Genomic DNA, 12,421 nt, shown 5'->3' with positions numbered 1-12,421 from the left:
ATTTACAACCGCGTCGGGGGGACGCTTGTGATTGAGTTCGTTCATCGTTACGGGTGTTTCCAGGCTCCAAGGTTGCGCAGTGCGTGTTGCGGCCCATCTCATCTGAAGAACGTCGGCCGACAGGGGCGTGCGTCAATGGGCATGGAAACGCAGGGGTCTCTGGTACGCCAAGCAACGGTGATCGTTCCCGTGTTACGTTTAGCCCCGGAACGACCACAGCGGCCCACCTGTGGCGCCACAGCTTGGGTCGAGTTACCTCGTCATGCGCGGTAACATGGCCAGGCCATGGCAGAGACGTAACGAGCAAACCAGAACTTGGAAATGCCACCCGTCCATCTGGGTCTACTATGTACGTGTGGTTGCGTCCCCTCGTAATCCGGTTCGCTATACGGACCCGCGGGAAGGCGAGAACAGGAATCTACCGACCCGCAGTACCGAGGGAAACGGCGGAATGTCGTGACTGTGTGTCTGTCTTGGATTCGACACATATGTAAAGCAGGGGACAGTGCCACGTTTTTTTCCCACTAAAGAGGAATACGAGCCTCAAGGCCGACATCGATCTAGACGGCGGAAGATGGGATATGTGACCTGCCACGCCCGCGCTGCAGCGAGCCGTGCCTCCGCCTGGATGCAGGAGGGAGTCCCCTCTCCGTGCCTACAGAGAGAGCATAAGGCATGTGCGTGTGTCTCGCGTGTCAAGAGGCCGGCGACCCGGAGGTTGTGCCTGGGCAGCCACCGGCCCCCTGTGCTGTGTTGCGACGACATGCCGTCATAACACTGAGAGACTGGGAGGTTGATGGTGCGACAGCCTCTTTTTTTGTTTTCGTTGTCGCGCCGCTGTGCATAGCCCCGGGACATGCATGCCCAAGGTAGCCACAAACTATCAAGAGTGCCAGAAGCAAATATTACCTAGCACCACACACGAGTAGTAGCTCCTTGCTACCCCTTGTGAACCCAGGCGAGTGACTACGGGCGGTCGGTTTGTAGTTGACCCGAGCCCTGAAAACGGACCTGCGGCCAGACCCCGTCGTCCGGGCCCCGTTTTGATACTGCACCTGCATATAATGTGGGCATCAAGTTACAGCTGGGCAAACTGCTGGTTGTGCCTGTCAAACTGCCACGTAGTACATGCCGTGCACGAGCATAGAAGTCTCCCAGTACGGCCAAGCACCTGCATATGCAATGGAGGGTATGTAGACGGGCTTGACAGGCTCTTGTCCGTCTTGTGGCGTAAGTGACAGGCTTCCTTGGTCAGCTTCGTGAAAGTGAAGGATTGGCTATAGTCCACAGGCGTAATCTCATTATCAAACAGTTGAAGTGGAGTGGTGCTATTAGGGCTATCTAGACCGGAGTATCCCATACTGAGGGGCCAAGGCGGTAATGGGAATGGAAACGTCTGAGCGGCGATTGGCCAGTCAAAGTTAAGGCCAGGAAATAGCAATCTTAAGAATCAAGTAAAGGTTGCGAAATCCCATTTGCAATTTGACTTGTCCCCCAGCTAGGCCTTGGGAGATGCCATGGAAAAGAAGAAGTTAGAAGACGGCTAATGCTCAGCTGCACAGAGCTTTGTGTTTCAAAAGTAGTTCCTGTCAGTGCTTATCTCAGAAGTGGCGGCCAATCATTACTTCAAACAGCTCCATTGTTTCGGCGGCGAATTTCACGGGTTGGCCTATAGCAGTCCCAGTTAAGCCTTCGATCTTGCTTCGAGATTAACAGCTTGGAATGCGCATGCTTTGGTATCGAGCCCATTTGCTCTAACCTTACTTATCTACAGGGCCCTTTGGCCCTGGCCTAGCTGGTGTGACCGACCCGACGGAGAACGGAATTGAAGATCATATGACGAGCAGATACTGTGCGGTAGCTCGCTAAGATATGCATATTGTAGTTGAGGTCGCCACCCAGACCTTATGCCCCAGACATATCTAGCAGAGGTAAGAGGGCATGAGCTTGAGCCTTGTAAAAGAAGCCCTAGAACACTTGAAACTCTACTCGTTGCTGGCCTACGCAACCTACCCATGGTATTGCCTAGCGGCCAGTCCTACAAGGGGGTCGCGACAATACTTGAAAAGTTACCAGCCAAGCCTGATGCTCTGTGTAGACCGCTTGACTACAGCGGAGACGCTCTTTGGACTATCCGTGCGGCCGAAACTAATGCCACCTACCTGACTTTACCACATAGCAATCGACGACATCTGTCTAGATATCAAATGTAGATTTATCAAGTCTCGAGCAGACAATTGGGTTGGGTTGGTATTGGGGGCTGGCAGCTGGCCAGGCTGTGCGCGAAAATAGTGGAGCGAGTTCAGACAGGCACGGCGTCAGTGAGCTGCCAGCTGCCAGATGGTTGTCAGAGCAACAACCCAATAACGCCCACCACTTGTTTATCTTCCGATTAGCTAAAGCCGCTTTCTCGGCGACGCGCTGCGACTGAATCACAGCCACTGCCATTGCCCGCGATATCTTGGTGCGCAAGTTCAAGCCTTGGACTATTCTGTTGGCTTCCAAACACAAGACCACGTGTACGAATACCCGAATACCGCAGCCATTACCTGGACAGACCCGCCAACATGTCGTTCAACCCGCGCATGTCGATAATACCGGCATCGCAGACTTCGTCGCGCACGACACGCAAGAAGGAGGAGGAGGCCGATGCATTCATGCGGCTGCCGGAGAAGGAGATCGTAGGATGCATCACCGATATAGGCATCCCATACACCATTGCCGACCTGCAGAAGCCCAACCCCGTGCAGGTGCAGATGATCTTCGAGTGGTTTGCCGAGCTGCTCCTCAACGCCACACGCGAGACCATCGAGCCCGCCATGCGCGCAGCTGCCGAAGACGTCTGCGGCGACTTTGCCGACGTCGTCGCCCCGGATACCCGGAACCTGATGGGCTTCTACGTTTCCTTACGGCGCCTGCTGCTCGAGTGCGGTATTACCGACTTCAGCTTCGCCGATCTCTACAAGCCGACGCGCGAACGCCTCGTCAAGATCTTCAGCTACCTCATCAACTTTGTGCGCTTCCGCGAGAGCCAGACGTCTGTTATCGACAAGCACTTCGACCAAGCCGAGAAGACCAAGGCGCGCATCGAGACCTTGTATCAAGACAACCAGGACATGGAGGCACGGCTCCACGAAATGCAACGTAACCGCAAGGCTATGGAGGTCCAGGTCAGGGAGAAGACGGCAAGAAATGAGGAGTTGAAGAAGAACCTGCTGGATCTAAGACGGAACCAGGAGAAGGTGGCCGCCAGACTGGAGGAGGCCAAGACGAGGAAAGGCGAGCTGGCCCAGAGGCTCGAACAGAAGACGGCCGAGAAGCTCCACCTCAAGCAAGAGAGCGCAAAACTGCGGCCATACACGCTCCAGAGCCCGACGGCGCTGCAGACAAGCTTATCCGAGCTAAATAACTCGCTCAGCACGGACAAGGCGCACATCGAATCCTTGGAGCGGAGGGCGCGAGCATTGCAGACGTCCACCGACTCCTTCACAGTCGTGGCGGCCGATGTCGCCTCGTGCATCAAGACGCTGGACGAGATTGCCGACGAGTTGTCCAAGGAGGACGACGAGAACAAGAAAAATGCCAAGCAGAGGGACACCCTGACTGATAGGGGTAACAACGCCAGGCAGATTGAGCGCGAGCAGCACCTTCTGGAGAGACAGCTATCCAAATGGAACGAGCGGACAGAGAAGCTGAGAGACCAGAGTAGTCAGAAGGCACAGGAGGCCAAGGAAAAGATGGAGGAGTTGCGTGCAAGACATAAGGAGTTGACGGAGGAACGAGCAGTAAAAGGCACCGAGGTCGAGAGGCGACGCGTCCGAATCGAGCAGACCGAGAAGAAGGTACGTTTCCCTCTGAATGCGAGAAGTAATTACCACCGTATTGACCCAGTCTTCAGATGTTGGATCTCAAGGAAAACATTGAGAGGGAGGTCCGCAGCGCCCAGGACGAGTATCTTAAGATGGAGGCCCACATCAAGTTGTACATCACAGAAATGGACCAAGGCATTACGTCTTGACACACCCCGCCTCCATTGGCATTTCCTGTATGAATTACGATTGACGACGAGATACCACGGCTGGCGTTTTGGGGGAATACACCTTGGTCAAACCTTGGGTGGTACCTGGAAGGTTTATATAACCATGGCCTGGCTTAGGAATTGGAATTGAAAAGTGCCTCCATCCCAACATCCAAGATCATCCGCAAGCTTTACACTTGCTTCTTCATGGGGGTTTAAAGGAGTTCTTGATGCGATTTGATGCCCGCTGAAGCGATCAGCATGTCACTTCGGAAAGTTGTCGTCCCTATAGTCGTTCCAGTCCCCTCTCTGAAACCGAAACCATCGACTCAGTACTCTACCAACTTCTACCGTCCTCCCTGACCAGCCGCCGCCCTGCTCACCATCCAGTCCCAATCTTCTCACGCTGCCGCTTAGAATCGGCATGTTCTCTTTCAGCAGCTGCGCAAACGCATCGGCGTCCCCAGCTCGCTGCTCGTCCTCGTCCGCCATCATACTGTCGTCAAGCTGCCCCGGCGGTTCAGCCAGCACAACGCGCCATCCAAGCCGATGTCCCGTCTCTACCAGGGCCGCGGCAGTGCTCCCCAGACCCTGAGCGCTCCACTCGCTCGTGTCCCGATGCAGCTCTACCGCCCCGTAGACTAGCAGGTGCGGCGGTCTTCTGCCGACAGGGGCAAAATCTGATGGCGGGGCGGGAATCTTGGAGGCATCCGGTGAGAAGACAGACAGGTAGGCCCGTAGATGGGTTACGGTGGGTATGAAGACTGTGCGCACGTGCCTAGATATGGCAACTTGATATAGGGGTGAGGAGAGGAGTTGATGGTTGGGAGCGTGAGTTTGTTGTGGTGGTGGAAGCCCCTCTGGCGGCACATCGTCTAGAGGTTGGCCACTGGACCCGGCTGCTAGGGGTGGTTGATGTTCATGAATACCAGTTTGATGTTCGATTCCCCTGGCAAGAGCGTCTAGGAAATCTGTCCGCGGAAAGCAGACGATGAGAGTAGTAGGGTACACGTGATGGTCCAGAATATATGTGAGTAACTCGGACGGAAGTGCCGGGGAGAGCACCAACGGGGTGAGAGGCATGATGCCCTATTGTGACTTCACAATGCTTTTAGAGCCCGTATTCAATATGAGAGAGTATTTTGAGATATTACTTACCTGTCTCCTGGACGGAGAGCTCAGGCCCAACACAGCGCGATCTTGTGTATTGTGTTCATGAGACTTCAGATGGTTACTGTACTGGGCTGTCGTGTAGAATGAGAACCCCCAGCTTCGGGCCCGCCCCGCTATGTTGTGGTGCGTGCTAGCTGGAGGTGGTGCTTGAGCGGTGCCCCGCCAAAGCTTGGGATGCCCTGAGCAGCCTCACCGACGTCACTCTCTTAAACCCCAAGCACCCGGCACACGACAGCAACTCTGCGGTGCGGCGCCGACCGCTAGCAGACAGTATGGAGTCGATATCGCGGATATCCAGCTTGCTGGAGAACGGTATGCCCCACGCTCTCGAAGAGCGACACGACGGAACAGGACAGCTAACACCCAGAAACCCCCAGCCCGAGAACTCACCCTCGATGCAGCCCAGGCAGCTCGCAGTACGCGCACCACGACCAAGTCGCTCCCGACCGCCCAGCTCAAGAAGCTACTCGACAGCCGCAATGAGCGCGAGGTGCTCGACGGCCTGCGCCGCGTCATCGCCATGATGTACCGCCAGCAGCGCACACTGCCCTTCTTCTCGTCCGTCGTCAAGAACGTGGCCTCGCCCAACCTCGAGATCAAGAAACTGGTCTACATCTACCTCATCCACCATGCCGAGCAGGAGCCCGATCTGGCCCTGCTGTCCATCAACACCATCCAGAAGTCGCTGTCCGACGCCAACCCCCAGGTCCGCGCCCTCGCCCTGCGTACCATGTCCGGCATCCGCGTCCCCGTCATCAGCCAGATCGTCTCGCTGGCCATCAAGAAGGGCGCCGGCGACATGTCTCCCCACGTGCGAAAAGCCGCCGCCCTCGCCATCCCCAAGTGCTACGGCCTTGAGCCGAGTACCCTTCCCCAGCTGCTGGAATACTTGTCGACCCTGCTCGGTGACAAGCAGTACTTTGTCGCCGGTGCCGCGGTTGCTGCCTTCTTGGAGATATGCCCAGACCGTCTCGATCTGATACACAAGCACTATAGAGCGCTGGTCAAGAAGATTGTCGACATGGACGAATGGAGCCAGCTTGCGATGCTGAGGCTAATGACAGTCTATGCCCGCAAGTGCTTTCCCCGGCGGACTCGGACTGTCAAGCCTGAAGACAAGTCGGCTAACCTGCAGGATTTCTATGGCGAGAAAGTCTCGGAAGGTCCTGACGAAGGAGATAAGCTGGTTGTTCTGGATCAAGATCTAGTTTTACTTCTTAACGCCATCAAGCCACTGCTGCAAAGCCGCAATTCAGGGGTCGTAATAGCAGTGGCCCGTTGCTACGCTTCCATTGGCACACCGGACTATGTCAAGCTTGCCGTTGGTCCTTTGGTCGCCTTGCTCCGATCCGCCCAGGACATCCAACAAATCGCACTCTACAACATCGTGTCTGTGTGCCTTGTTCAACCAGACCACTTCGTCAAGTATGCATCACACTTTCTGGTTCGCGCGACCGATACTGCACCAGTATGGGAGCTCAAGCTAGAAGTGCTTGCTCTCATCTTCCCCCACAGTCCAATCCACACGAAAAGCCTGATCTTGAGCGAGCTTGAACACTTCTCACGGGGCACAAATAAGGCATTGGTGCGGGAGGCTGTTCGGGCTATTGGGAGATGCGCGCAGACAGACCCCTCCACGGCATCGCGGTGCATGCGCTTGCTCCTTGGACAGATCACAAGTCTAGACGGGACACTCGCAGCAGAGTCTCTGACTGTGATACGCCACCTTATCCAACAAGACCCACAGGCACATGTCGGCACTGTCGTACGCTTAGCCAAGAACTTGGACTCGGCCACAGATCCGCATGCTCGCGCGACCATCATATGGCTAGTGGGCGAGTTTGCTGGCATCAACGGCGAAGACAACATCGCTGCAGATGTCATGCGTATTCTTCTCAAGGAATTTGCTGAGGAATCGGAGGTCGCCAAGCGACAAATCGTGTTGCTTGCTGCCAAGGTCTACTTGCATCACATCAACCGAGAGGCTGAAGCCAATAAAACCGAAAATGGTGAACAGCCACCTCTGCCCTCGGAAGACCACCCGATAGCACGTCTATGGAACTATGTTCTTTTATTAGTCCGCTACGATACATCGTACGATCTCCGTGATCGCGCCCGTCTCTATAAAGCGCTCCTTGGCGTGCCGCAGCTGGCGACGCTGATGCTCCTCGCCCCCAAGCCGGCACCACAGGCGCCTAGTCCGTCCGAAACACGGAAGGGATTCATGCTTGGTTCGTCGGCTCTCGTGCTTGCCGGCGGTAGCGGAGTGCACGGCCTGCGCGGTTACGAACCTTTGCCCGACTGGGTTCCGGAGGGCATGGAGCCCGACCCAGCACTACGGTTGGAAGAGGGTGTTAGGAACGAGTACGGCGCGGAGAAGCGCATCCTCCCCGCCTCACAGCAACTTGACGAGGTCTCCAAAGCGATGCCCAACAGGAGTAATGGGGTAAGCGAAGGGACGGGTGCGAAGACGCTGGACGATTGGCTGGCGGAGGATGTAGCAGAGACAGAGGAAGAGGAAGGCTCCGAGGAGGAAGAGTCTGGGGAAGAGGAAGAGGAAGACGAGGATGACGACGAGGAAGAAGAGGAAGAGACGGATGACGATGACGGGGATGAAGAGGAAGAGGAGAGCGACGAAGATGACGATGCCAATGCCGAATCGGCTCGGCTTGTCAAGGATACATGATTAGAACCAATAGTGATAATGCCAAAGCACTAGAGACACAGTTATCACGCTCCCTGAGTATTCTTGTACTGGAGTATCACCGTAGAAGAGTACAATGATATTGCTGGTGTGAAAGGGTGTACAGGGAGAGACATTGTATGTACTTGTCCGGTGCCTTGGGTTCAAGCTATGTTTTTCGGCCTTGGTCTCTCATTTCTGAGCATCCATTTAGTGAAACAGTAACTGAACTCATTGAACTCTGCCTTCAGGAGGTTGATGAGACCAAATACTCCTGTTATGCTGGTGTCAACGGGAAGCCTTGCGTGTGCTTTCGCCCCAATGTTAGTTCATATATAGGATCTATGGGAACGACAAACACAGCGCAGCGTTCCGCTGCACGATATCTTGATGTCATTTCAAAGTATCACGGATACGTCGAAATACCGAACCCTCTATGCGCTGAGTTTTGTATCGCGCTCAACGTATGGTACATCGTGACACCACTTGGGGGACGATGCTAGCCATCATGACTGCTGGTATTGTAACGATGGAGATGAGCTGCTCGCAACACAAGTCAGAAATCATCGGCATTGTTATTATGCTGGTGATTTAGCTAAAACATTGTTCCCCCAGCAATCTCATTTGGCCATCAATGAGACCACCAAGCGGCAAAAGCGTGAGGAAAGAGAGCCTCAGGCTCGAACAATCTATCAGGCAGCAGTCAGGGAGGCGGCACAGCAGGACGGGCAGCGAATCAGTCCGTGCTGACAACCTTGCATGTGTAACATCATGGTCTGATGGGATCCGCAATCCGGACTGACACGCTTCGGAGTTCGGACTGCTTGGCTCAGGTCGAGCTAATGCCGCCCCGTTCACGCTGTATAGTCGGTAAGCCACACCTTATTTCGACGTCGGTCTCAGGGCAGCTAGATGCGGGAGCCCGCCAGTGACTGGAGCCATACGCGGACAAGGCCTCACGCCTCTAGTGTGTTGCATCGAGTGGTACAGAGCGGCTTGCCCGCGCTGCAGAGGCTTCCGCGGGCGGACCCGTCAGGGCTCGGGAACGAACCTGCGGCTGGCCAAGACCTTCGTTCCGCGACGGGACCGATGTCATCTCAAAAGGGCCCAGGAAATTACTCTCTCAGCCCTATATAGATCACCGTGCATACAAAAACAATCCAAGCAAGGTCTACTGCGACCTTGAGTGCCGAAGGCGGAATGCTGTGCCACGTAGCCGCATCGGCACCGACGCTGGTGCCTGGCGGGTGGGCGGCGGCAACAAGAGCGCTTATGCAGGGGTCAGCATTACTTCCTAATGAATATGATCTGATGTCCCAACTCCTGCGCTATACTGATATTACATAATGCGAATATACTAATTCCAAGGGGCTACTTTTTTCTGAGCGGTTGCGTATAGTGCTATAGCCCCATGTTAAGTTAGAGTTGCTACAATCAGCCGCCATAGGTAGACAACACAACGCAAGCGCAAATTGCTGGATTCGTCACGGCTATCGCTTTTCATTAGTAGCTGCAGTTTTTCTTTTCAGATAAAAAGGTTCGAGAAAAGCTGTAGAGTCAATTCATCTTTGTTTCCCCCCTTGTTTTTGTGAACTCACGCCGTCTGGTAAAGTCCTCCGGTAAGGTGTAGGTGTTGTCTTGTCTTGAGTCACTAGAATGCCGACGCTATCAAAAACCACAGGTGCCATGTCTAGCAAGTGGGGTACTGTTTGGATTGGTTCTTACCCAGGTCAGAACAGCTTAGCATTTGAGGGGTGCGCATACATATCCGCGAGGTACATTGGTCCTGCTACCGGAATGCTGGTGGAAAGTGATACAGGTTCAAACTGCTCCAGCAGTCCTTGAGGCTTGTTCGTCATGCTTTGCAGTAAACAAAACGAGGCTCAGATCGCTTGCGAGCCTAAGATACGAGACAGTCTCAGCGGAAGACATGACGCCAGCTGCTCATGAGACTTGGTACTACTACGACACGACGAATCGCTTTGGATCGCACTGCTACTCAATGCACTGCAAGGTCGTCGGCAATGCAGCATACTGCCGCAGCTACACACGATGTTTTCAATGTCGTGTGAGTGGTAGTTACAATGCAACCCTGTTCTACATCAAATACCAACCGCATACCGATGTTGTTCTACATCTGTTCCATCAGAGTGATCCATCCTACAATCAACTCCAATTGCGACAGGGTCTCAGTAGTGGTTGCACGCTCAGTCTAGAATCTCGTGGGCTCCGCATGCATCTTGAGTCGGATGGAGGATATCTTCGATCCGGACAAGCGGGCCTTAATCCTAGTCTGCCTGGTCAATATAGTATATGGAGGCTTGTTTTTTGCCACTTGCTTATCATACAGGCCAAGATTCGAGACTGGGTTTGTGACCATGATGAGTGCAACGTCGTTCGTCAAGTTCTTAGCTGTCGATCTATTGTCTCGCTTCGGTCTGCTGCGTGCACATTGAACATGGGATGAGAACGATGAGTGAAACACTTCCTCCCCTTAGGCTTGTGAAACTGTGACCGACGAATAACAGAGGGCACAGCCAATCCCCTCAGCTAAAGTTTCTACCAAGGTAGAGGATATGGGGAGAAAGCGCTTAGGCGAGGTGCTCGGGCGCGCTCGACCGGCTCTCCACCAGAATTGTCTGTCCATGGCCCAAACCCCAAGATAAGAGGAACATAACGTAATTGGGACCAATACAGCTAAATCGGCCGGTGGCGTGCTTGGTATTAACGATTAGCCACCCATAAGCTTCCTCAGCCCGGAGCTTCACGATGCTTGCTGCCCAGAGACCCACCCCGCTTCACTCTTGGCAGAACTACACTGAAGATGGCTGTTCCAAGACCAGGAGGCGTTCCCAGGCTAATTGGCTGGATATTGAAGCTTGTAGCCGTTGCAATGGTGGCTTGCCTAGACCCGATCGCCACGGCTCAAGGAAATCGCGACTTTTACAATACCCTGCACAAAGTTCGTTCGTGGCGGCGCTCCAGAATGGTGCGATCTATTGTTCCACACTAACTAGCCAACGGCTGATGATCCTCCCGCCAATTCTCCTTGCCTTCCACGGCTGCTACGAATCCACTCAATCCCCCACGCCTCAAGGAGGGGAGTGACACGAGCGCATCCTGAAGGGCACGGAAGTTCAGATAACGGAACGCACCGTTATCAACAGCCACTAATGCATAGGACTTGGCGGAGGCTGGCAGTATATTTGCCGGGAGGTGTGCTCTTGACCAAACCATACCTGTTTTAGGATCAGTGGATCGTTTTGGTGCGTGGAAGAACCATGAGCCACATGCAAGGGATGAACTAAGTGCTCCCTGAACTCTAAGTTGCCATTAACATGCTTGCACCACCTCAGATTGATGCACTTTATTATTTCGGCTGCAACATAACACCCGCCAAGCCCAGGGAAGACGGGCGTCGCGTAGGTTGCACAATGCCATTGGGCACGTTGGCGTTTTCTGGAAGCCCGACACAGCGGACATGAACACCCAATGCGATGCCAGCCTAGATGGTGTTGTATCCTTCTCCCCCGCATTCATGCAACCCCAGTAAGATAAGGAGAAGCGGCCATTGGACCCCGGAACCATGGAAGAGGCGGCACGCCAGCCAATGGCGACAACCCATACCCAGGTTTGCATGAGAGAGCCGGTTGGGTCTTTGATTAAACCGTATGGGCCGTATAAACGAAAAGTATCACACTTAGTCCGTTGCGTGATCAAATCTATCTTGGTCGTCATGACCATCGCCTCCCTTTTTCGGCAATACAACCCACCAAGATTTCTCTTTGGAGATCTTGGCACTGGCGCCAAATCAGCTTCCCTGGTCGCGCTCCGGTGAGCCACATCCTCGGAACACTCCACAGTTGCGCAGTTAGAGCATCGTGAGAATCTAGAACCCGCAGCTTTCGTTCTCTGATCCCAGTCGTGACCTGCATTGTCCTTCCGGACGATGGTACTCTTTATGGTATACGCACTTGGCAGCTGCGGGTTGGAACCTTCACATTTCCCGCCAAACCTCCCCGGTGTTACTCAGCAAGTTCCCTCCCGGCGGACCTCATCCATCATTGGCCATCACCGTGCTTGGCGAGGCTAGCTAAGACTCTTGGAAACGTCCCTTATCATTCTCAGCGATGTCTGCATCTCTCGAGCCGAGCATCACCTTACCTCAAATGAGAAGGTTGTCTCAAGTCACAAGACTTGTCCAAGCCCTTTCAAATGCGTCTCGCTGCTGGCTATAGACGAATTACCCGTTTCACGACGGGCTTCCGATAGGGCGCTGAGCCTTTTCTTGCCCCATGTATTGTTACCAGCTGACTCCAGATCATGCCAAGATAAGCAGCACCAGGGGACACAGCCTTCAATGGCCAGGTAGCATGCACGTCCATTGATGTTCGTGACCCCTGTCGACACTCGAGATCTACATTGCCGGTTATATGTAGCACCGTCCTCCCCCCTCGATTCTGTTGCAATGCTTGGTCTCGTGTGCCCTTATCGCATCTCTTCTTTTCTGCCACACCTGTACGCCTCCGCAAAGGAGCATCGCGGCC

The 12,421-nt window shown here is 54.2% G+C and overlaps 3 protein-coding genes across 3 annotated transcripts; 2 read left to right on the top strand and 1 right to left on the bottom strand.

Moving 5' to 3' along the window:
• Positions 1-2,567: 2,567 nt before the first annotated feature.
• JN550_002342 (uncharacterized protein) lies at positions 2,568-4,018 on the top strand (the record flags this gene model as incomplete). Its single annotated transcript, XM_049313627.1, has 2 exons — positions 2,568-3,842; positions 3,899-4,018. The coding sequence occupies 2 exons, from the start codon at positions 2,568-2,570 to the stop codon at positions 4,016-4,018; spliced, it is 1,395 nt and encodes a 464-aa protein (XP_049175633.1).
• Positions 4,019-4,282: 264 nt separating this feature from the next.
• JN550_002341 (uncharacterized protein) lies at positions 4,283-5,101 on the bottom strand (the record flags this gene model as incomplete). Its single annotated transcript, XM_049313626.1, has 1 exon — positions 4,283-5,101. One exon carries the CDS (start codon positions 5,099-5,101, stop codon positions 4,283-4,285), a length of 819 nt encoding a protein of 272 aa, XP_049175632.1.
• Positions 5,102-5,463: 362 nt separating this feature from the next.
• Positions 5,464-8,624, top strand: JN550_002340 (uncharacterized protein; the record flags this gene model as incomplete). The annotated part of the gene is made up of 4 exons (XM_049313625.1): positions 5,464-5,503; positions 5,569-7,637; positions 8,126-8,197; positions 8,490-8,624. 4 exons carry the CDS (start codon positions 5,464-5,466, stop codon positions 8,622-8,624), a joined length of 2,316 nt encoding a protein of 771 aa, XP_049175631.1.
• Positions 8,625-12,421: the final 3,797 nt, after the last annotated feature.

This window comes from Neoarthrinium moseri, assembly GCF_022829205.1.
Source record: "Neoarthrinium moseri strain CBS 164.80 chromosome Unknown scaffold5_Wmoseri_CBS_16480, whole genome shotgun sequence".
Taxonomy (NCBI): domain Eukaryota; kingdom Fungi; phylum Ascomycota; class Sordariomycetes; order Amphisphaeriales; family Apiosporaceae; genus Neoarthrinium; species Neoarthrinium moseri.
The sequence above is the reverse complement of the archived record's forward strand: the minus strand, read 5'-3'. Positions and strand labels throughout refer to the sequence as shown.